Here is a 23,206-nt window from a genome sequence, read left to right on the forward strand (position 1 = left end):
CACTGATATAGCTAACACTTGCAGGAAAGACAAGCTCTAAAAATCCTCCTAGAGGAGGATGAGTAAATCACTAAATATCTCAGGAGTAATTTAGATGCTATGATCACTGGTGCAAGCAGTATGTAATCACATTTTATTGACAGCTCCTAAAGATCAGTCTTCCTTTGAAGCTGCCTGGAGTGAAACTGAATAGAGCGTAGCTAGAGGGCCTAATGACCTGATGTCACACCAAATGAGCTGCTTTGGGCTAAAAGGGAAGTGCTAAAAGCCCTTTAGCATAGTGCTGTGCCTGGGTCTGCATTCACTGCTGTGAATTTACACCATATCCTTAGAGCCAGCCCTTTGCAGGGAGCGTGGCACTTCGCTTACGCAGAGCCATGTTTCTTAGCACATCTAAGAGCTTCATGTGGTATGAGGTTTTTTGGAGGAGAAAGACAAAAGCTGTGTAAGCAATCTTGTAATGGTAAAGCTTGCAAATCATTTCTGTATAAATAGACATTGGACTTTAAACTTTTTTTTTAAATTTGTGTTTGAGCACTTCAATAATCTCATCAACTCATTTTTAAAAATGCTGTGCTTCCTTGGGCAAAGGTTTCGGAACCAATGTTTCATTCACAGTATGTTATCACAGCTTTATAAACACCTGAATACAATGCTGGTAAAACACTGACAAGAATCTTAAAGACAGGCTGCTACTGGTGCCACCCAGCAACCCACAAAGCGATTCTATTTATCACAATAAATGGTATCTCAACTAGACTTGGCTAAAATGGATATAAATACTTTTAAATGTGTTAAAACATCAAGTGAGTTATTAGATGTGTGGGTTTTGTATTGGTATCAATAATCATTTTCTATTCTCTTTCCTGCAGGAGGTGAAGTCACCAAGCCCAGATTTGCACAGTATTTCCATGGCAGCCTGGCCAGTCTTACTATCCGGCCAGGCAAAATTGAGAGTCAGAAAGTGATTTCCTGTTTGCAGGCCTGCAAGGAAGGTCTGGATATTAATTCTCTCGAGAGTCTTGGCCAAGGAATAAAGGTGAGCGATGAACTGACATCATCTTTGATAAAAATTTAGAGCTGATTTATGAAGTGGAGAGCCCAAGGTAGAGTACACACAGTACAAATGTACTCCCAGAAGCAATGTAATTTCCCATAAAGTCATGCAAAGGAAAAGCAGAACAGTAGAAAGGCTGTGACACTGCAAAGAAAAATGTTTCCATTATTGCAAAACTAGATGCTCAGAAAGTAAAGCACTGCTGGTATTTCAGAATCCTTAAGAATTGCCAGGTTGTGTTCTCATGCTTATTTTGGCAGTTTTACAGAAATAGAGATGATTCCAAAGAATTACTGAATTTTGATCTCAAGTAGCTTTAAAGCAATGGAAAGCATAAGTGCAGTATCTTTCATCTAGAGGTAATGCCAAAAGTTCCAGTGCAATACTATTGAAAAATTCAAAGTTTATTCCAAGAGGAAAACATTATGGGATGTGAAAATTGGACAATAAGAAACCCCACTAAATTAAAGAAATTAAATTTTACATTTGCATATAAATCATTATCCATCTTCTTTATGCATATGACTATCTTTACTGATATTGTAACACTTTTTCTAAGACTGAAGAACAGCAGACAGAGGGAAATCCAGTTTCAATTGGCATAGTGACCAGACTGCTTTGCATTCATTAAGACAAATTCTGTTCTTTTGGATACATGTGTAGGATCATGACTATAAATTCTATGATGCTTACATGAGATCTGTTGTCAGTTTCCCTTTACTGATACTGTTACTAGATAACTGGTGTTTGTCTGCCTAATGCGTAAGCACAACTGTTAAGCTGTTTCCCAGCACAGAAATTGCAATACCATCTTCCAGAGGAGCTGAGCTTCAAATTCAGGCTGGGAGATACTTTGGCTGCAGACTATGCACCCTGTGAAACTGCACAGGTGCTTCTTTAGCGTGTAGGTTTTCAGCGTGGTGGAGGATGGTGCTGCAACACTTACCTGGAGTATGCAGTGGAAATGCCATGTACTACATTTTATTAGCTAAATCTTCTCATTGTAAAGATAGAAAACTGACCTGAAATACACTCAAATGTCTGGCTAGGTGATAAGTTGCAGTGGTGTAGTATAACCAATATGTTTTCTGGAAACAAGGGTAAAAATGAAAATTAGAAGTGCAAAGGCAAGGAGGAATTTTGCTAGCTCTAGCTTTTACCTATGAGCAAAACACCCCAAAGAAATGTTTTTTCTTCATTCTGCCAAGGATATCGTTAAGAATTTCACATTGTTGCTTCTCCCAGCAAAATGACACACACAAGAGTAAAAGCTATTTTTAAAATACTATGCATACAAAGAGCAGGCAGGGTTTTCTGGAACGCAAGTGTATGTCTACCAGTAAGTTCTTTGCTGGGATTTTACATGAATTAGAGCAGTGTACACTTGGTCCATGGTACTTAAAAGCACAGTAATTCCACCCCTATTGTCACACTCTGAAACTTGACAATATTGAAGAAGTCTTGTTTCACAGCCTTGGAAAAATCCATTATACCACCCGCTGCTGCTCCAGTGTGGGTGATTGTCTTCCTTACTGTACTGGCAATTCAGTGGGGAAAATTAAGATGAGGGAATGTTTTCTGCCTTTTCTTTCTTTCACCAAACTTCAGAACATTTTCGTTTTCCGAAATACAGATGAGGCGTAAAGTTTTTTTAAAGTTGCTGTTTTCATTTTTACTTCCTCAGCAAGCTCAACAGTCAGTGCAACAGCAGGAGGCAAAAATGAAAGGAGCAGTAGGAGAGAGGTTGTGGTAGAGTTCCCTACTGGGGCTGACAGAAAGAAGCTCAGGTGAAAGCGGAACAGTTGGCACCTGACTTTGAACAGGAGATTAACAAGGAGAAAAGGTTTCAGGTGTCAAAAATAAACATACCTGATCTCAGACAAGCATGCGTGACAGCTGCACAGATGAATAGGTTCTGTGTGGCTATTTACACGGCACTTCACAGATTCAGTGTTGGCAAACTGATGTTGGAAGGTGTTTCTGCTGGGTGCTTTGGACTCATGAAGCTTCATCCTTTAGTCACCTAAAAGAGCAATGCAGCTGTAATAGCGTCTGTCACAGTAGTGTTGGACTTTTTTTTGTCTTCAGCCTAATTTTCAGATATCTGTAACAGCTCTCAGAAACACTGTCTAAATCGTCACTATTTTTAGCTCTTTTTTTAATGAGAAAGACAAAAATGGCTCAGACTAAGGCTTTCTCCAGTCCCTTTGGCAGCATTCCAGCTGTTCTGGCAGCTGAGCTATTAACTGGCCAACTAGAGTCTCTGTTTGCTAATTTTATCCTCTACTACTGCTAGCTTACAGAAAGGAAAAAGAAGTGTATGCAGGCTATGACTCACGTTAGTCCTCCTCTTTCTCTGTTAAAAAATACCTTTTGGTGTGTTATGACCTTCCTGCACAAGCTTCAAACCCAGTCCTCCGTGTTCTGTTCAACAGAGGACCCTGTGCTTCATTTTGTTCTTCACAGCCTGTTTGCTCTTTTGCTTTTTAACCCTTCTCATTATAAAAAAAGTATAGACAACCATTGTCTGTATATAATAGAACACGTTTGTATAATCAGTGTCCAACTTTGGGAAGGGATTGCATGTGAGAGAAGGGTGCGTTTCTTTGTGGTTTGTGCTGACAACAGTAAGTACAAAATCAAGGGGGTTAATCTGGTTTTCTCTGCAATGCAGATGGTTTGCTGAACAAAATAACTGACAAAAAAATGGAAACAGGATGAATTATGATGAAGATAAAATCAATCATTTGTTATGTGAATATAGTAGCAAAGTTCCATGGTCAGCAAGACTTACGTGTTCAATGCAATGGACTAGAGAAGGATCAGGGCTACAAGAATAGCCATTGACTTTGAAAGGTTTGTTGGCTCAAATGGGCAGCTGGCTTTGTACAAGTAGCAGCTCCATCTTAAATCATGACACCCTTATTGATCATGAGGCAGAGCAAGGCGAATCCCCTTTATTGTGTCTGATGTTAATGAAGACATAGGAGGCAAATGTTGTAATTGTTTTGTTCATTCATGTTGAAATATATCTCAGAAAGACAGCCCAGGGTAAAAAACAACCAGAAAGTCTGGTTTAAGCCAGTATTTTTATATGGAGGATGTGTTTAACCTAAAAAAATTACATAGTAACAGTAATGATGACTAAGTTAAGGTTTGTTAAGTCCACAGCTGCAGAAATAGTATCAGCAAAGTTGGTAAGGCTAGGCAAATCGGAATTAGTTTACTATAAAATTAATTATAACAGTAGTTATTCAGAATATGAAATAGGTGACTGATACAAGTATATGTTTTAGAAAACATCATGTGGGTTTAGCAAAAAGAAACTGCTAAGAATTTTTTTTTTTTCTTAAATGATTAGAATTTAAATTTAGGTCTGTGCAACATTCCTTAAAAATATCTTATTTTTTACTCCGTACCTGCTACCTGAAATACTAACTATATGCATTTCCTCTAGTATCACTTCAACCCTTCCCAGTCAGTCCTTGTCATGGAAGGAGATGACATTGAGAATATAAATCAAGCTCTCCGAAAGGTCTCATACATCAACTCTAGACAGTTTCCTACTGCAGGTGTACGACGTCTCACAGTCTCATCTAAAGTCCAGTAAGTTATACTTCAGCTGAACTGATTAGATTAGGAATATCTTTAATGAATATTTTTTTCTTTGGGCATGTAAAAAGAAGAATTTTGGCTAAATTATACCACTAAATCATACTGTTATATAATTGAGCATAAAGGATGAATTTAATTTACTTTTATGCTGATTTACATTGTGGTTTTCTTTTGATGTTGTCCTTTTAAGAAACTTTTCTTGCTAATGTAATTTACTTGCTTTCTGTTTCTAGTTTGAAGTATACAGTCTGGACTGAACAGCACTTGGATTTATTGCATTCTTATTTTACTGTTAATTTTAAAAAGTTTTAGTTTCTTCTGGGATAGCTAAAGCCATGACTTTTTATAGTAGGCCTGTTACATCTAACAGATGCCATATCTGCAAGAACAGTATTTGTAGCTATGCTTGAAATAGTCTTTGACTGTATCCTTATATGGCTGCCACCACTGCAGTACTGGTGTTGGGTGTTAAACAGAAATCCGGGTCCTTCCATTTTCATGCAACGATAGAGAACCTGCAGAATAATGTTTACAGTTCTGCATAGTCAAAGAGCCGTCTGCCACTCCTGAGCTCCCCTAGGGTATGTTACACAGTGCAGCGAAAGCAGATCTTTAGGGTGAAAATAGCATCAGTTCTACAAACATTCGTCTACTGCACCTACCGTTCTTACTCAGTACTAGGCTTAGGCTAGTGCTGTGGGCTCACACGCTGTGTCGGGAGAGCAGCTTCCGATGTAGTTTCACTGGAAGCAGTCCAGTCTGCACACTCCCGGGCTGACCCAAGCCTTGTGCCAAGATGAGGTAAGGTAGAGTTTGTCAGGAAATTAATTTCCAAAGCACAGTGATGATTCAGATGAAAATGCTAATATAGGCCCCTTTTGTCCCCAGTAAATACTGGGAGGGGTGCCAGAATGACTTTGTGATGGCTCCAATTGAAATGGGTATTTAAACCCTGTTGTTCCCACATAACATAACTATATTATATTTGTTAAGTACCATTTTGAGAATTTAATGTCAGGTTTACAAAAGCCAGTTGTTACCATTTAATTAATTTTAGTTTTTTTAACCATTCACCACTTTGTTAAATGTCAATTAAACATCCAAATATTAATCTCATAGTGACCTTCCTAAAGACTGAGCTTGTCACAAATCTGTTTGCTAAGCCGTCCCTACATAATTTCAGTAGTTGTGAATGTGGGAGGGGGTGGCAGGAACACAGCTAATACTGTCACTGCTGGCCTACGTACATAGTGCTGCAGATGCATGTCCTTACGTGTGGCAGCGTCACAGTATGGAATAGACAATACAAAAGACGAGACCCATCAGGTGGGCTTTGGGCAGTGCAAGTGTCATGCACCTCTGATGTGTAATGTGTTACATGCAGTTAATGAATAATATATTTTTCAGATGTTTTGGTGAAGATGTCTGCATTAGTATCCCAGATATAGATGCGTATGTAATGGTGTTTCAGGCCAATGAGCCCAAGATTACAATAAGTGGGATGGACCACTTTGCTAGACCAGCTGCACAGTTTGAAAGTGAAAGAGGTGTTGTTTTGTTACCCGACATCAGGATTGTCAGCACAGTCACTAAAAGGGAGCATCCGGTGGACTTAAAAGAACATGACAGAGGTTTGTGCATTTCTTTTAAATATTATTACTTACTCTGTAACATGACCTTTCACATTTTTTTGAAGGATAGTGCAAACAAGTTACACAAAGAAGTCGCTTCACCCAGGTTAATTTAGGCAATGTCAGACAGCAGTAATACTGTAGTGAAGATATTCAGTTAAACACATTGAAAAAACATGTTGAATAGTGGTAGATCAGTATGTGCTCCCAAAAAAGTGCCATTTCCATTTAGTGTCTTTCCTACCTCAGAATAATTCCTTTGCACTCTTTAAATATTCTGTTGAATAACGTATTTTCATTAGAATCTCTCTATTTGTAACAGTATTTTGTTAATTGTACTAATACTGTGGAAAGTAGCAATTGACTAATGGTTGGAGGTTTAGGCTGTTCTTATGTTTCCAGCTCTGCTACTGATTTGTGGGTGATACTTTAGAAAGTAATCTTGTGCCTCGGTTTCCCGTATATATAATGTAAATGTAATAATTTGCAAAGATTCTTTTCAATTATGGTGACAGTTTAATGCTGAACAGTGTCTGTATCAGTATTTGACACTAGATGAATGTTCAGAAACATAAATACAGTTTAAAAGAATTTGCTATAAAGGAATCTTTCTTTTTGGATGTTTGCGTGCAAGTTAAATAAAAAGCCTAGTAACCTGGGGAATCATTCTAAACAATATTTGTTGGGCTAGAATAAGCAGCAACTAGATGCACATCTCTTGGAAAGATAAAATCACTAATGATGTGCATGTGTAGGGGCATGGACTCCCTGAAGCCATACTCTGTAATAATCCTGGTCATCACTTGCCTGAAACGGCATCTGTCCTCTGAAGGCTGGAAGGTGTATTATATCATAATATCAGCTGCATACAATTGCAGTATGAAAAAAAAAAAAATCTTGCATAGAAAAGAGTGATCATTATCCATGACATGATGCATGTGTGATACTCCATGTCCCTAGATGTTATGACATCTTCAAAACCACACAGTGAATTAGGAACTACTGCCATATAGTTTAGTTCATAAATTTAAACTATCCCATTTTTTCCCAATACAATTATTGACATAATTACTGTTGTAACATCTTATAGCCTAAAGAGCCAGAGTCTCTCCTTGAAAACAGCAGCAATCCTTACACTACTGTTTAATTCCTTGAAAGTCAGGCATCTCCTAATGTGCCATCTCTTATTTATTTCCACTAGGAGTGGTTAAATGGATAGATAGTAATTGGCTTTGGGAATAATTGTGTTTTGCACAAAGTCATTGAATTCTAAGTCTCAATTCCTTCATTACAAGCTTGAATCATCATTTCTGTCAGCCCAGATAATATCTAAGCAAAGACAGCTTAAATCTTGACCTATATCTACCAATAGCCATTTTTCCACTTACTTGGAATTTACCATCATGTCTGTAGCAGAGATGCACGTGGCAAGGCTGAGAGGGCTGGTTTAGTCACTGTGTGCTGTCCAGTCACAGGACGGGTTAGGTCTGTCTCTCATCAAAAGCAGATCAGGCAGTTGCTACCAGCATGACTACGGCTCTGAGGCCTTATTTACCATGCAGAGGGCACCTGGAATGCCGACGTGTCGCTGCCGGCCCTGCCTCAGCAGAGAAATCAGTGGGATCCTGCCAACGGCTAAAATTGCTGCTGCTGCCTCCCCTGTTTGCCCAACACTGAGAGACAGAGCAGCAAAGCTGACCAGGTCAGGCTTTTCCAGGCTCTGCAGGCGAGCTCTCGCTGGTCTCTCGTGGCTTCCCATGAAAGAGTCCAACTCATCGGTCTTAGCTGGTGAGCGAAGTGTTCAGATTTGCCTATCCTGCAAATCTGAGTTGGGTCTGCATGTTTTGGTAAATCAGAGCTATACCTAGAGTTTAGATACCCAAATTCACTGGACCAGGAGTTGGGAATCTAGGTCATGAGACTTTTCTCTTTGTGCCTGCCTTCCCCATACGCCCTCTAAAATGAAATTCAAAGAGTGAGCACTAAGTTGCAGGATCGGAGTCTCTGTGTCTATGGTACTCTCAGGGAGCTGGTTAAGCAGTCTTGCCAGACACTCTATGCTAAGTTGACCAGAGAATTAAAACATTAAATTAACGTGCTCTCTTTTCCCAGTGACAGAATTATTGGGTTTTTAAATGTACATATTGAAGGGTAGTCAGTTAACAACTCAGTTTCTCCCAGTCACACAACACAGGATCTTGCCATTTATGTAATACCAGGTTCTTCAGTAGATGGCCATGATCTTGGTAATGCAAATCCTTTATGGGCCATAGAGTAACTGAGACAATCGTCCAAGCATAGGTATGTTTGACATGTATTTTTCCAGTCTGTTTTTTTCTTGAGAAAAGAAAGAACGTGTGATACCAACCTGGTATCAATACAGCATTGAAAACCAGATTTTTTTATATGAATTTATTTCCAGGATAAAATTTAAATTCTCGACTTCCAGTACTGTTCTTGAATGCTTTTTATTACAAAGCAATATATTTTCTATCTATCTCACTAGGTATTTGTAGGTCTTCATCATCATAACAACTGAACAGGCAGGATTCTTCTCTTTTGATTTGCTTGAAGTATGCTGTATTTAATATCAGCAAAAAACAACTCAGCCATCTTTGCAAAAATTGAAAGCCCTGATGCAAAGCACATAAAATCACTGAGCTGTTCTACAATCATTTATCTTAGTTCCTTTCTTCTTTTTTTCATTGTGTATGCCATGTGTTCACAGCCAATAAGCCAGTGGTATTAGAGGAAACGCTCCACACCTTGGATTTCTGTGATATTTTGGTCATTGGAGCAGAACTAGATCCTGAACAAGAGTGTTTAGAACTAGATCATGTGGAGCTTCAAGGAAAACATCTAGATGCCACAAATTCCACAGCAGGATATTCAATCTATGGTATGTTCATGGACTTTGCTTTCCTTTATTTCCTCCCACCAACAATTACGTTATGGGAATGAAAGGACTAATTTGAAAGAAATTAGGCAGAAATCTGTGATGTACTAGTTTTAAAATATTCTAGAGGAGACTGAGTCTCAAAAGGCATAGTCACTTCTTATCTCTGGGTGTGCTGTGTTTATCCGTTGGAATACAGCACAGCTTTGTCCTGATCTCAGCAGCCCTCCTGCTGCTCCTCAAATAAGGAAAATAGGAACACTGCTTTTTATTTTTCTTTAAATGCGGGGGTTCTTGTGGACCATCACAGTGGAATGTGGGAATGAGGAGATTCCTCAGTGTTCCTGCACAGTGCTGGTAACTCACTGGCCGATTTTTGATTACTAAACAATTTATTCTAAATCTTTGCTGTTGTATTTGGTACTTTCCATTAAGGACCTACACTAATTTCCAAAAAATATTTTCACATAATGTAGCGTCAGCCAGAGGCTTGACAGAGAATAGGGAATATTTGATGCACTGCCATTTTCAGACCATTCTGCCAAATTTTCTATTTTCTGTGAACATGTGATTTCTCCTGTACTGCATGGAGCATTTGCTGCGTAACATGTCCTTGAGATTATTACTGCTCTACCACCATTTCAGGTGTGGACAGCATGTACAACTACGAACAGGTACTTCGGCAGATTCGATATCGTAACTGGTACACTTCTGCCACCTTTGACAGAAAGTTCAGAGTCAAGTGCTCAGAGCTCAATGGACGTTACACTAGCAATGAATTTAACTTGGAGGTAAGCAATCATTTAGTCAAGTTGTCTTTTCCAATGATGAGGCTAAGCACTAGCCTTACATTCAGCAACACTGAGTTTTCTTTAAAACATGTAAAATGATTGACACACTCCGGTAACTAACCAAATAGAGGAAAAATTCTAAGTTACATTTGAATAGGAAGTTGAGTTCTCCTGTGGGTATTTCTCAATGTGGGTGTCTCTATTCTGCTGTGTATATAATGAGATGACCCTTCTCTTGAACTTTGCTAACACAGAGAATTACTGCTGTTCAAACAGGGTGGGGGCTAAGGTTATCATCATTGTTTTTCCATGATGTAAAATCTCCTACGTGTCTTTATGAAGATTTATACACCAGCTAGAAAGTAAATCCTTACAGCCTCGTTATTTTCCTTAGATTAGTTATTTTTCACTTAGCCTGACATACTTTTCTTTCCTGCAGCAGTAACCTTTTCAGCTTTTCCAAGCACTAATCCCTTACAGTAAGTTTTATAATTTGTTCTTCATCAGATGGAGATCATTCCTGGTAATTTACATGGTTTCACATTTCTTTGAGGAGGAAAATCAGCATATGGGTAACAGCCACATTGGTTCCGCTCCCCAGCCATGGTCAGTTCCCCCAGGAGTGTTCAGACAGCTCTCTGGAGCTTATTCTGTGTGCTGGTACTGACTCCAGTGCAGCACAATGACCCAGTGACTGAGCATTACTGCTGATGCACCTCAGCAGGAATCATGGGCCTCTTCTGAAGAACCAACTTATCCAGCCTAGAACCTAGGTACCAAATAACTACAGGAAAGGGAAGGAGCTTGTTAGCAATAGGCTCAAACCTTAATAATTGGCTCTGAAAATTTTTACATGTCTACATCGTATTGAAAATCCTTTTCACCTTAGCATTCTGCAGTCCTGGTGATGACTTCAGAGTTTTTGCTTATAACTATTGGTAGGACAGAGAACTGATACGATATTCCTCAAAAAAAGTCACTCTGAAAGGAGGGACACAGGAAAAACTGAAATTTATTTTAATTCTGTCTTCCTGTTTTAGTATAAACTCAATGAGTTTGATACATGCTCTGTCAGTGTTCAGAGTGACAAATCTTTTACTGACTTTCAGGGAACACCTAAAAGTTGATTGGTATAGAGAAAAAAAAGTCACTACTTATCCAGACAAGTAAATCAAAAAAACTGTTTTCTGTTCCACTTCATAGTTTACAGCTAGAAATGTTAAAATGCATTTTTAGTGCTAGAAATGAGAAATATATTAACCTATGTATTTTTCACTGGCATAAAAATTTGGCCTTTAAGATCTATATAATAATGTTCCTATCTGCTGATGAACTTCGTAGTTCAACATAATGTATGGAGCCAACAGGTTTGGAATATCGAGTGTTCTTTACTATCTGAGCTCTTATTTTTCTCTTGTGCCAGGTTAATATTCTACACAGCTCCAACTCCAACTTCATGGACCATGTAAATCATATAATAGTACAACCACAATTTCTCCAGTCTGTCCAGCACCCAGAGGGAAGCATAAGTGCTGTTCACAACTCAGGTATGTGACAACTTTACCGAGACTAATCATAATGATTCTGGTATGTCAGTATTGCCCTTGTGACTCAGCCTGGTCAACAAATAGAGCACTGAAGTTCACAGTTCCAGCTTCTGAAACCTTGCAGAGATCATGCACAGATAGGAAAGAAGGTGACATTGAAATCTCTTCTTTCTCTCCAAAGAGATACTTTAAAGGAGTCCTCTTTAAAGGTTATGATCCACATAGTTAAGAAAATGTCTTGTTTCTAGTACTGAATGGTGTGAAGTATAATATTTATGCTCATTTTGTCTTTGTACGTCTGTATTTCCATGGTATATTGATTTCTGCCCACCCATTTCTAAGCAAAAGGAAGAAATGTTTGTATTAGTTTTAAAATTTCTTAGCTGCTTTCCAAGCCTCAGTCTGGAGCTCTCTGGGGAGAAGATAGGTCCACCTAACCATATGCGAGGGTGTTAGTATATATTAAACAGAGAATTTAAATTGCAATTTTTGACTATATGAATTAAAATATATATCCAAATCTGAAGCCTTTTCAATGAAGTTAAACCCAGAGCAAAGAATCTGTTTAAATGCTGGTTTCTGAAATCCTTTTAGCTGAATGATATATATGAAAAGAAGCAAAACTGATGAAAAGTGTAGGTAATTATAAGTAGTTATATACAGTTATGCTTACTGTATTTTTCTGTACACTTGTACAGACCATTTTTACTAATATTATACTGAATTTATGCATAATGAACTATTGCAAGCTGGTTCTTTCTTCGTTACTTTAATATTGTTTTGATTTCAGAGTTCCATTCTTACAGACAGGGCAAGGTGATAAAATGGGCTACAGAAGTACTGTAGCTCCCGGAATTGCTGTATCTAGGTAACAAAGGTACATGGAATGTGGCAGCACTTCGCCTCTGACCTAATTATGGAGCTGGGAGTGTAAGATTTCTTCCTGTGACTAGCTGCAGACGGAGGCTTCTCAGAGTGCAACAGAACAGTGAGGAAAAATGTCTTGAATCCTCAAGAGCCTCCCAGGAAGATTGTAACACAAGCAAATAGAGCTGCAATGTGTTATTTTATTTCTTGGAGATTGAGATTTAAATCACAGTACTAGTGTTTGAAAACTTTAGAAATACAAGCTTTGGGACATACTTTATCTCACTAGTGAGTTTAATACCTCAGCTGTAATCAGAAGGGGACAACATGCAAGACAACTGAACCTTATTGCAAAAACACTTGTTCTGAAACTAATTGATTCTGCACTGATTGACTACTTGTTGTCTGTAATAAATTGGCTTCAAGAACAATTGGGAGGCATAGTCACTTTTTGGTTATGATTTATAATATTCATTATAAGATACTGTAAACACCATTTGTGTATGCTCTGCCTTAGTCGGTGGGCGCTTGGAAACACTTTCTGTAGTCCCAGGCACAGGGCAGATGGCTGATTCTCAATCCAAAGGAAGAGGTGCTGAGAGGAAAAACTAGATGATGTATTTAGTGTTTTGTAGGGAATATCTTCCACAAACATAAGCCCATTCCCTTTTCCACCTTTTGTTCCAGTTGTTCCAAGTGTGGCTACTGTCGTTATCATAATCTGTGTGAGCATACTTGTTTTCATCATAACCTTGGGGGTCTATCGAATTCGGACAGCTCATCAGCACAGCTCTGCAGACAGCGAAGGAAGTAAAGAAAACGAAATGGATTGGGATGATTCTGCTCTGACTATTACCGTCAACCCCATGGAGGTACATAACTGAAGCATAGTTTTATGTCGTGATACTACTAGGAGTTAGTGTCTGGGCTGGTAGCTTGCTCAGCAGTGAGTTTTAAGCCCCTTTCAGAGTAAACTTGTTTAGGTTTCACAGAACAGTTGAATGTACGTACATTCAGGACTCCATCTCAGTTTTCAGCTCCTTACACCATGATAATACATAATTGAGTACTTAATATTTGTTGTCATATATAATTACTAAATAAGATAGTGAAGAAATTATTTGGTATAGCACTGTATTTGGATCCTAGGTACCCAAGATGATACGAGTTACTTTGGTTTTAACTTTTTAATGTAAGCACTAATACACTAAAATTAGGGGAAATGATCAGCAGTTTAAAGAAACTGGCATTGAAAGGTTAAATTCTGGCAGCTGGACTAACAAAGCTATTGCTTATTGACATTCCATTCTTGTTACAGTATTTTTTAAATATTTGCTGCTGAATTATGTCGTATTTGATGCTTAACAGTTACATGATGGAAAGCAGATTTTCCCAGCATGTTAGCTTTTCTAAATGTGGAATAAATGCTCACATTCTCACAGCCACTGTCTAGCAAGGCGGCACTTTTCTTCTACTGGCTCTCTTTCATTTCTTTAAATGTACTGTAGAAATATGAAAAGCCTCACCAGACAGAAGAGGAGAGCGAGGAAGAAGACATAGAAGACGAAGAGGAAGACACAACCAGTGCTGAATCAGATGAAAGTGAAGAGGAGGAGGAGGAAGAAGAGGAGGAGGAAGAAGTCATTGTCCAGAATGGAAACAAACAGAATGCCACCAGGCAAGAGCAGTTGGAATGGGATGATTCAACACTCCCATACTAACAGCCCTCCAGCCACATTGCTCTTTTGTAACAACCAATACAATGCTTTTTCAGAGTCTATGTATTTATTGACAGGATTTGAACCTCTGCTTGCCTGTAACTGTTTTGCCTAAAATGATCTTGTTGCAGTAATCGGTAATGATAGAACTGACCTTTTTCTTACAAATCCTGGAGAAAACATGGTACAAACATACTGGCATCACCAGTAATAAAGTAGGGTAGAACTTGATTGGTTAGCAAGCGTAGTTCTCTATTTCCTGTCTCTAGACCGCAGATATGTGACAAAAGTCCTGTCACTCAATCCAGAGAGGTTTTTGCCTTTGCTATTTTTTCATACAGGAGAGATTTCAGCTTATTATGAAGAATTACCTGTGGGTCCAAATAACAGTTGCCATTTGACTGACTTACGCTCTTACAGGTGTAAAACATAATCCACCTTCAAAGCGGGGCAGAGTTTTAGTGCTACAGGTGACAGAGACTGAATTCCATTTGTCAGCTTGTCCTGCCTTCTCGGATGTTAACCGTCTTCTTCAAGGGAATATCTAGGACTTGACACAATGCATGTGTGCCTGTGTAGAAGTGGACAGTGTGTTTTTCAGGCGTGCTGTCAGAACCTTCAAGGCAGGGATTTTATCTAACCTACCCATAGAAATTTAAGAGATTTTAAAAAACCCAGCAGCAATGGGCTGCTGAAGGTTACTAAAAAAAAAAAAATAATAATCATTGTGTCCACAGATAGAGTAACACAATCTTATGCAAACTGTAAATTCTAATGAGATTGATTTACAGAAAACCTTTAGAGCTGCTCATTAGTTATGGATTGAGGAATTTGCAGCAACTTGAAGCTGTAAACCGTCTGTCTTGTAAAATCATTAGCTTACTGCAGTATCTTACTGGAGTAGTGGGAAAAAAATGACCCCATTACTCCATAGCTATGTATGGTTGAAACTTAAGTAGTGATTCTACATGAGGAAAATGCTCCCTTTTGCTGAACACCAGCTGGAATTCCTCTCTGACTGTATTCTATAAAACATTATGCCCTATTTCTTCTGTACCCTTATCCACCTATGAGTGGCACAAGAGAAAGTGACAACATACACAACTGTCAGCTCTTTTGTGCTCATGATTCTCCCTTACTACTTCTTCCTGAAGCCATTAATGTTGAGAAAAGGTTTTATAAAGAACAAGAACAAATAAAACCTACCTGGAACCAAAAGAAGTGAAAACAAAACCTAAACTCTTAAAAGGTTGAGAGAGTATTTTAGTTTGTTATGGTAACACAGCATATTTTTCTTAAACACAGTATAAAAATGAAAAAAGGAAAAAAAAAATCAAAAAGCAAAGCTACATACAATGTGTAGATAAGTCTGTGTGGTGTGGTTTTTGTCCCCTTTCCTTAATTATCTTTGCATCTTCAAATGCTCTGCATACCAAATGATGCAGCACTTGCTAGGATAACTGTTCTAATGCATAAAAACAAAATGGCATGGAAGTGAATGCTGCCTAGTGGTTTGTCTGGTGGTTTGTTGTTTTTTTTTCTAAGTACATCCTTTTCTTTACAATTCCATCATTGACTTTTGCTTTTGTAATTTGCTGTTCAAAATGAGCTGCTTCCTCTGCTCTCTCCCAGAGAAACAAGCAGTCTTGCCAGGAGAGGACCTTGCTGAGTACCCATGAATGGTAGTTGATATTGCAGAGTAACTTGAGCGATCTCGAGGGTATCCACCTCCCTCAATACTATATTATTAGCAGCTCTGGAATGTAGAGAGTGTATTGTGGGTCTGCGGGTTCTTTTAATTGCAGTTTCTGCATTTGATAGTTGCAGGGACAGATTGACAGCAACTAGACTTTAGAGTTTAATAACTAGAAAGTAAATGAAAAGAACTCTTAGTAATTAGTTTTAAAATTAGAGACCCTCATGCTCTTTTTATTGTGCCAACAATCAGGTTGGCTTATGATTGTTTAGGCTGGCAACATAGAGGTTTTCTTATGTGAGCAGTCCTGTTTTATTTTTATTCTCGTCTCTCACATATATTAAACTTACAAGAATATTTGCAGAATTAAGCCCACATAAATACAGTCTATCTGCAGGAATAAAGATTGTAAAATTGGCCAAATTTTCTGTTAAATAAAATAATTAGTTTTAAAATATCTGAATCTCTTGAACAGAAATTCTATGCTTGATCATTTTCCAATATTTAACTCATTTCCTAGTGCTGATTTTTGTTAGTGACATGAAACATGTGCTGATAACAAACATTATACAGAGCCTATTAGCAAAGCTTTCTGCTCAGGAAAAACAGGTAATTAAAAGGAGATATTTAAAAGTCAATTTCAGAACTGGACTTAATAATAATAATCTGGAATAACAAAAACTTAAAAAATAATTTATCATCACAGAAAACATTAGGGCAACTTGAAAACAGCAATTTACAACCTTATTGACGGCCTTTAATTCTTTTATATGTTCATGTCTTCATCAGTGTGTTTCTCCATAGATTTTTATCTTTTTGTTACTGGAAGCAAATCTTTTCAGGTCATGCTGGTATATTACACAAGAGGCAAACAAAGTATTTTCTCTACTGTAAATAAACCTACATTTTTAAACCTAAGTAATACAGGCACGTGTGTTATCACTAAAATTTGGATTGCAACACGATATTCAGCAAATTAAAATGTATCACTGTACTTATTTTAGATTTACTTATTGGAGTGCATTATGCAGCATTTTTCATTCAAATAAACAGAAAAGTCCTTTTCACAAAATGTTAGTGAGAATGAGATACTTCTTCACAAAATGAACTTTAGAATATTTGTATAGCAGTTGATAGCATTGGCATCATTGAGCAAAAGCCTACTAGTAGAATAACAGAGAAATCCCACTTTTTCAAAAAAAAATAAAATATTTTCTCCCCTTCAGGAATTATTTTTTGCTGTAAACTACTTGCTTGCTTAAAACCAAACCAGAACATATATGTGCATACATACACAGACATGCTTTTTTTTTTCCCCCTAATCAAAAGCCAGAAACGTCCTCTCTGAATAAAGCGTTTAGAATCATAGAACCATAGAATTGTTTAGGTTGAAAAAGACCTGGAAAAGTTTCCCAGATCCTCCTTCAGGCCCTTCTTGTAGATGGGTGTCACATTTGCCAACTTCCAGTCAACAGGGACCTCCCTGCTTAGCCAGGGCTGCTGATAAAGAGTTTGGTGAGCACTTCTGCCAGCACCCTTGGTACCCTCGGGTGGATCCTGTCCAGCCCCGTAGACCTGTGTGTGTCTAAGTGGTGCAGCAGGTCGCTGACCATGTCCCCTGGATTATGGGAGCTTCATTCTGCTCCCCGTCCCTGTCTTCCAGCTCAGTGGGCTGGGTGCCTGGTCTGACTATTAAAGACTGAGGTAAAGAAAACATTAAGTACCTCAGCCTTTGTCCCACACATCCAGTAAAGGATGGAGATTCTCCTTACCCCTCCTTTTGCTGCTAATGTATTTATGGAAACATTTTTAATTGTCTTTTACAGCAGTAGCCAGACTAAGTTCTAGTTGGGTTGTGGCCCTCCTAATTTTCTGCCATGACATTCTTACAGTCCTCCTGAGCTTCCGGCCCCCTCTTCCAAAGATCATAAACTCTCCTTTTTTTTTTCCTGAGTTTCAGCCAAAGCTCTCTGTTCAGCCAGGCTAGTTGTCTTCCCACCAGCTCATCTTTTGGCACATGGGGACAGCCTGTTCCTGTGACTTTAAGATTTGCTTCTTGAAGAATGCCCAGCCTTCCTGAGCTCCTGTGCCCTTCAGGGCTGCCTACCAAGGGACTCTGTCAGCCAGGCTTCTAAACAGGCCAAAGTCTGCCCTCGAAAAGCCCAGGGTGGCAGTTCTGCTGACCCCCAACTTCTCTGAGAATCAAAAACTATCATGTCATGATTGCTGTGCCCAAGACGGCCTCCAACCATCGCATCACCCACAAAGCCCTTCTCTGTTCACAAACAACAGGACCTGCGGGGCGCCTTCCCAAGTCGCTCACTCACCGGCTGTGCCATGAAGTGATCTTCCACAGCCTTCAGAAAGTTCATCCTGCAACTCTGAAATGGCAGCTGCAGTCTTTGGCTCTTCGAGATGTTTATCATTAGCCCAGATGCAAGGTTGAGCTATGAAAACACACAGAGGTGGCTTTTTTACAGTAGCAATAAACAAGTGCATCCAAAAAATCCCCATCTCTGAAGACATACCCATAACACATGACATCAGGAATCTGTAATGCCAGAGGTCTAAAATGACATCACATCAATAAATACCTTTGAATTTTTTAAGTTGTAGTGTAAGGCTGGGAGAAGCTGCAAAACCTACAAATGTAAATTCAAGATGGCGATACACTGTTATCTGAATTAATATAACCACATAAGTTGCTTTTTGTCATCAATAGCGCACATTTCTTTTTCACTTCTACCCCCTCCACAGGTATTTTATCTTTGCAAGTAAACCTTAAAATCCACAGTTGTTAAGATTAATCTCAATATTTACTGCACTGGCTGGCAGCAGTTTTAATTAGAAATAAATATGTAGTGTTCATGATATCTTTAATAATAACTAAAATATGTTATTTTTTTCATTCAAACAGGCAATAGTATCCTGCAGTGGTGGCTTGACTGCTTTTTAAGTGGCGATCTTCCTTGCCAGGGACTAATGAGAAGGTGCAGTTTATTTCCCTTTCTGGTATGTTGCAGTGCTAGGCTTGCAGCGAGCACATACCATTCTCACTTCATTCAGGAAGAAAATAAGACTCAGGGCCAGAGGGTTATAAAGTTCCTCTAGTGGGATGAAATCCACTGTCCCCATTGCAGGAGCTGTGCTGGCCTGACCCTAATCTGAAAATAATGCCATGGGACGTTAGTAGCCCCAGGTTAAGCACTGAGGATCAAAGGAGTAATTCAGTAGCTGCCCTTACTTTATTTTGGCAACCCCTTTTGAGCCCTGCACTTAATTTGTGTCTCAGCTGTCTCTCCCTCAGCTGTAACCTGTGAGGCAGCTCTAATGCTTTTACCTGGTGAGGATCCCGGCACGTTGGGACACAGCACTTCCTCTTCTGGAAGTTTTGGTGCCCGCACATGCACATCACCACCACCGTCCATGCTTAGCAGAAGATAAGAATGAAAGACCTTTCTGAGGTGACAGCAGGTAAAGGTCTGGCGGGCTGGACCCATGGAGCTGCTCCTGGTATCCTGGAATATATATTGTAATACCAAAATCAAGGGTGTTTGCAAAAGCATATAGATACTTAGAGAGGAAGAGGAAATTAAACTGTGAGGACATCTCCAGGGCTTCAAAAAAGTCTTCTCTTCCCTTAATTCACACATGCTGACTAGATTAAGTATCTCAACAACAGTATATCCTGATCAGTTTTTCTATGCTTATGGAAAATGGCAATAAAACCTCATAGCAAAATACAATTTCCATATAAACAATTTTCAGGAATCTAGCAGTAGGCAAAGGAGCCAAGCACTCACCATCTTGGTGTCTGACATCATGACAAATGTCCTAAATTTTTTTTCTTTTTTTTTTCAAATTTGCTTCACTTTTGTGGAGTATAGCTGTTTTCTGAATGTATGCTGTATACTGTTTCTGCACTACTCTTAAAAAGCACCACTATGTTAACAGCAAGAGAACAGCTTGCTTGGCAGAATAATAAAGGTGTCATAGCTTGTAAAAAGGTGTTTAAAATATATTTACAAATCTGTTTCTTGATGAAATCCTGGTGTTGAAAAAAAATAATTTAATGAAATAAAATTTTGGACAAACATTGACAGTTGGCAGACTGAGAAATAACAGCGATATGAGCAGAATTTTGAAAATGTATACACAAACTGATACATTATACTGCATATACACAATAGCTTGTATAAATACAAATTTTAAGTAATATTGTATGTATGAGTGTATATATACATTTAAAAATATGTGTTATCTAGATTGGAAATCCACCTCTTGTTTTATCCAGTATTTTCTATGAAGCTGCATAGATTCAGGCAGCTCAGCTAGAGTTGCTCTGAGATTGTCTGAAAATGCTGGAATCAAAGTATATCGCATCTGTGCCCTTAAAATGGGCCAATCTATGGCTTTTTAGTATCCCAGTCAGATGCTAGTCAGCTTGCTGTCTCACTGGTAATTGCAGACAAGTGGCCAATGAGCTCTGGTTCTGCCCTGATAAAATTACTGAACAAAAGAAGGTGAAATATTTGGGGGAACCTAGATAGGCAGTAGCCTCATCTTGATGTTTCACTTACTTTTGGCTGTAAACCTTGGGATTAATGCACCTCTGGATGATCCCTGTAGCTGCTGACCGTTACTTAATATCTGCTGAAGGCAATTCTGATACACCAGTTGGGCAAATCTAAGGAAGAGATAGAAATAAATAATAATTAAAAAAGACTGTCATAGATGGCAAAAGTAAAAGCACCTTCAAAATTACTAAAAATATTACTGTTAATTGTACATAATGCTGTGCTTCACAAATATGATTTTCCTTATGTTTCAGCCAGAATCACCAACCATATAATAGCATTAGGTTCTGTCTCCTCAGACTAAGCTGAGAAAGATGACAAGCTGCTTTGTTCGTGCCACATCCGCATTGCTCACAGTTTGCAATCCTCATAGTGTAAAAGTGCCACTCCAAAGAGCCATAATGGCAGCCACTCTTGTCCCTCAAATACTTAGGTGTTGCCAAAAAATCAACACTCCCACGGTCACGTCTAACCCATGGAACACTTTGCAATATAATACAAATACTTTCTACAACACCCAGAAGCAAACAGTGATCTGTACAAATCTTTGTACATTTGGGTCAAATGTTTGGGGTTTTGGTTTTTGTTTGTTTTGGTTTTGTTTTTGTTTTTGGTTTTTTTTTTAAATAAAATCATAGTAAGCAGTGTGGGGAGTATTTTAAGCTGAAACATATCAAGCCCCCTAATGCTGCATGGTTCAGACTTCCAGCAAAGGAGATGACAGTCTCAGATGAACCAATAAAACGAAGTGTATCCAGTGATCAGACTGTTTACTTGAGCATTAACATGTTTTGTTGGTTGGGGTGGTTTTTGGTTACTCTCTTGGAATCCAGATTCTTTTTTATTAGCATGGAGAATAAAGACAGCTTTGAATGATGACTGCTCAAGCTAGAGTAGACTAACACATACTCCATTAACATGCACAATCTCAAGAAATATTTCTGCTAAATCTATCAGGAAAATTACTCCATTGATATTTCAGAAGGTAATTATACTTCATTACCTTTGTACAAGTAACAAGGTACAAGCCTGGTATGGGGTTTTTGTTTGTTGGTTCTTTTTTTCTTTAAGAAGACACAATCATAAAATAAAAATTTACAAAACTCAAACTGAGCAAAAATGAAAGGGAAGCAAGGGCTTTCATTTCATTTGCCTAACAAAGCATTTTAAAACAATAAAAAATTCTAACCCACATTATTGAAGCTTAACTCAAGAAAATGAACCCATGAGGTTTTGTATGTTCACCACTTCATTCCTGGTGATGAAGAGGCAGTTACCAGGTGGGCTACCCTTTTCCCCAGAGGCGTTTTGCTGCCTTTTGAGTAGGTATTGACAGTGCTTCACGAATTACATTTTTCTATTTGTAAATAGGAATAAAGATAAATGACATCCTTCACAAAGTACTGTGAGCCCTGTTGATGAAAAGCACTGTCAAAGAGCTTGGTGGTGTTGCGATTCAATAATTGTGTTGCAGCTGCACTTACAGCTCTCCGTTGTGGAGCACCCTATACATACACAAAATCAATGACAGGATGGTTACAGTCAAGAACTTTGGGTTCTTTTTTCATTAGTTACTGCCTATGTAGAAACACTCACCATAGTTTGAAACATTACAAACATTTAAAACAAAGTTTAGAAAAAGTTCTCATTCCTATTCGCAACTCGTGGAAATTGTGCATTCAGCAGCTCTTGAAGCTACAGGGCTGTGTCTTGTCAGTATTTATGTCTGTACTGAGAACAAAGCAGAATTTTTTTCCCCAGTTAAGTACATTGCCTAATAAAAGGGTGCAGCTTTCACTAGGCAAGGAAGAATAAAAAAAAAACCCTGCCAAATGCAAAGAGAAGCTGTCCTCAAATGGGGGACAAAGCTATCCTCATAATTTAGAAACTCAGAAAATTTAATGGGAGTAAAAGACGTTTCTGCTGGCCTACCTATTCTTCTTTATAAATCTGAATACAAATTTGGGTTTTCAGAGGCATTTAACTTCCTAACCGGATAAAAGTTCTTTCAGATTCCTTTAAGCATATTATCCTATAACATAAGTTTTGGCTGAAGTTTTCAGGATATCCTAAGGGAAAAAAAAACAAACCAAACCAAAACACCACACACACAAAAAACCCAAACACATTGTTAAAAATACAATGTCTTTTTTTCTTTCTATTGCTGTCACCTCTAAAATATATAAATGGATACAAAAGATTTGATTAGGTAACCCTGACCAAGTCTGTGACTACAATGACATTTCAAACCAGTACTGAAATTGGCAACAAATTCTTGTCTACACTCTACTTAACGTGCACACATATAGATGAGAAGGTGGATAATTGTTTTAACTGGGCATGCTCTTTGGAATGTGGAATGGATCAACTGCAGTCAGTTCCTTTAGAAAGATTATTATTATTTAGGGAAGAGTGAACAGGGAGGTAGAAGAGAATAATGCATGAATAACAGACAGAAAGAGTTAAGGTTTCCAGTTGATGTGGAAAAGCTGGAATTTAATCTTCTAGAAACAAAGGACGTTATAAGCTTGAGTGTCAAACAGTAAGAAAATGGAAACATACTGTTTTCATGTCAGAACTGACAGCTGTTAGAATAAACAAGAAGAAAATGAACATAATGTTGAAGGACTGTAAGATGACCATATGTGTGTGTATACATATATATTTTTATGTATGTATAAAAAGAAAAAAATAATCACCTAATCATTCCCAGCATGGAGGTGGTGGTTGTGGTAATGAACCTTAAGGGGAATTACTTTAAGGTAAATAACCTTATTTAGCATGGTTTCTGCTGTCCATAGCTGCCTCATT

General features: G+C 38.3%; 1 protein-coding gene across 1 annotated transcript in view; it reads left to right on the forward strand.

Moving 5' to 3' along the window:
* CLSTN2 (calsyntenin 2) overlaps nucleotides 1–21,004 on the forward strand; it is a 389,948-nt gene extending 368,944 nt beyond the window's left edge. Inside the window, exons 10-17 of the mRNA XM_055724029.1 lie at nucleotides 873–1,039; nucleotides 4,515–4,663; nucleotides 6,080–6,303; nucleotides 9,032–9,202; nucleotides 9,845–9,990; nucleotides 11,414–11,537; nucleotides 13,092–13,276; nucleotides 13,913–21,004. Of these exons, the coding sequence (XP_055580004.1) occupies nucleotides 873–1,039; nucleotides 4,515–4,663; nucleotides 6,080–6,303; nucleotides 9,032–9,202; nucleotides 9,845–9,990; nucleotides 11,414–11,537; nucleotides 13,092–13,276; nucleotides 13,913–14,125 (1,379 nt within the window). The 3' untranslated portion in view covers nucleotides 14,126–21,004. The remainder of the gene's footprint in view (nucleotides 1–872; nucleotides 1,040–4,514; nucleotides 4,664–6,079; nucleotides 6,304–9,031; nucleotides 9,203–9,844; nucleotides 9,991–11,413; nucleotides 11,538–13,091; nucleotides 13,277–13,912) is intronic.
* The last annotated feature ends 2,202 nt before the right edge of the window (nucleotides 21,005–23,206 follow it).

Source organism: Falco cherrug, chromosome 11 (genome assembly GCF_023634085.1).
Source record: "Falco cherrug isolate bFalChe1 chromosome 11, bFalChe1.pri, whole genome shotgun sequence".
Classification (NCBI taxonomy): Eukaryota; Metazoa; Chordata; class Aves; order Falconiformes; family Falconidae; genus Falco; species Falco cherrug.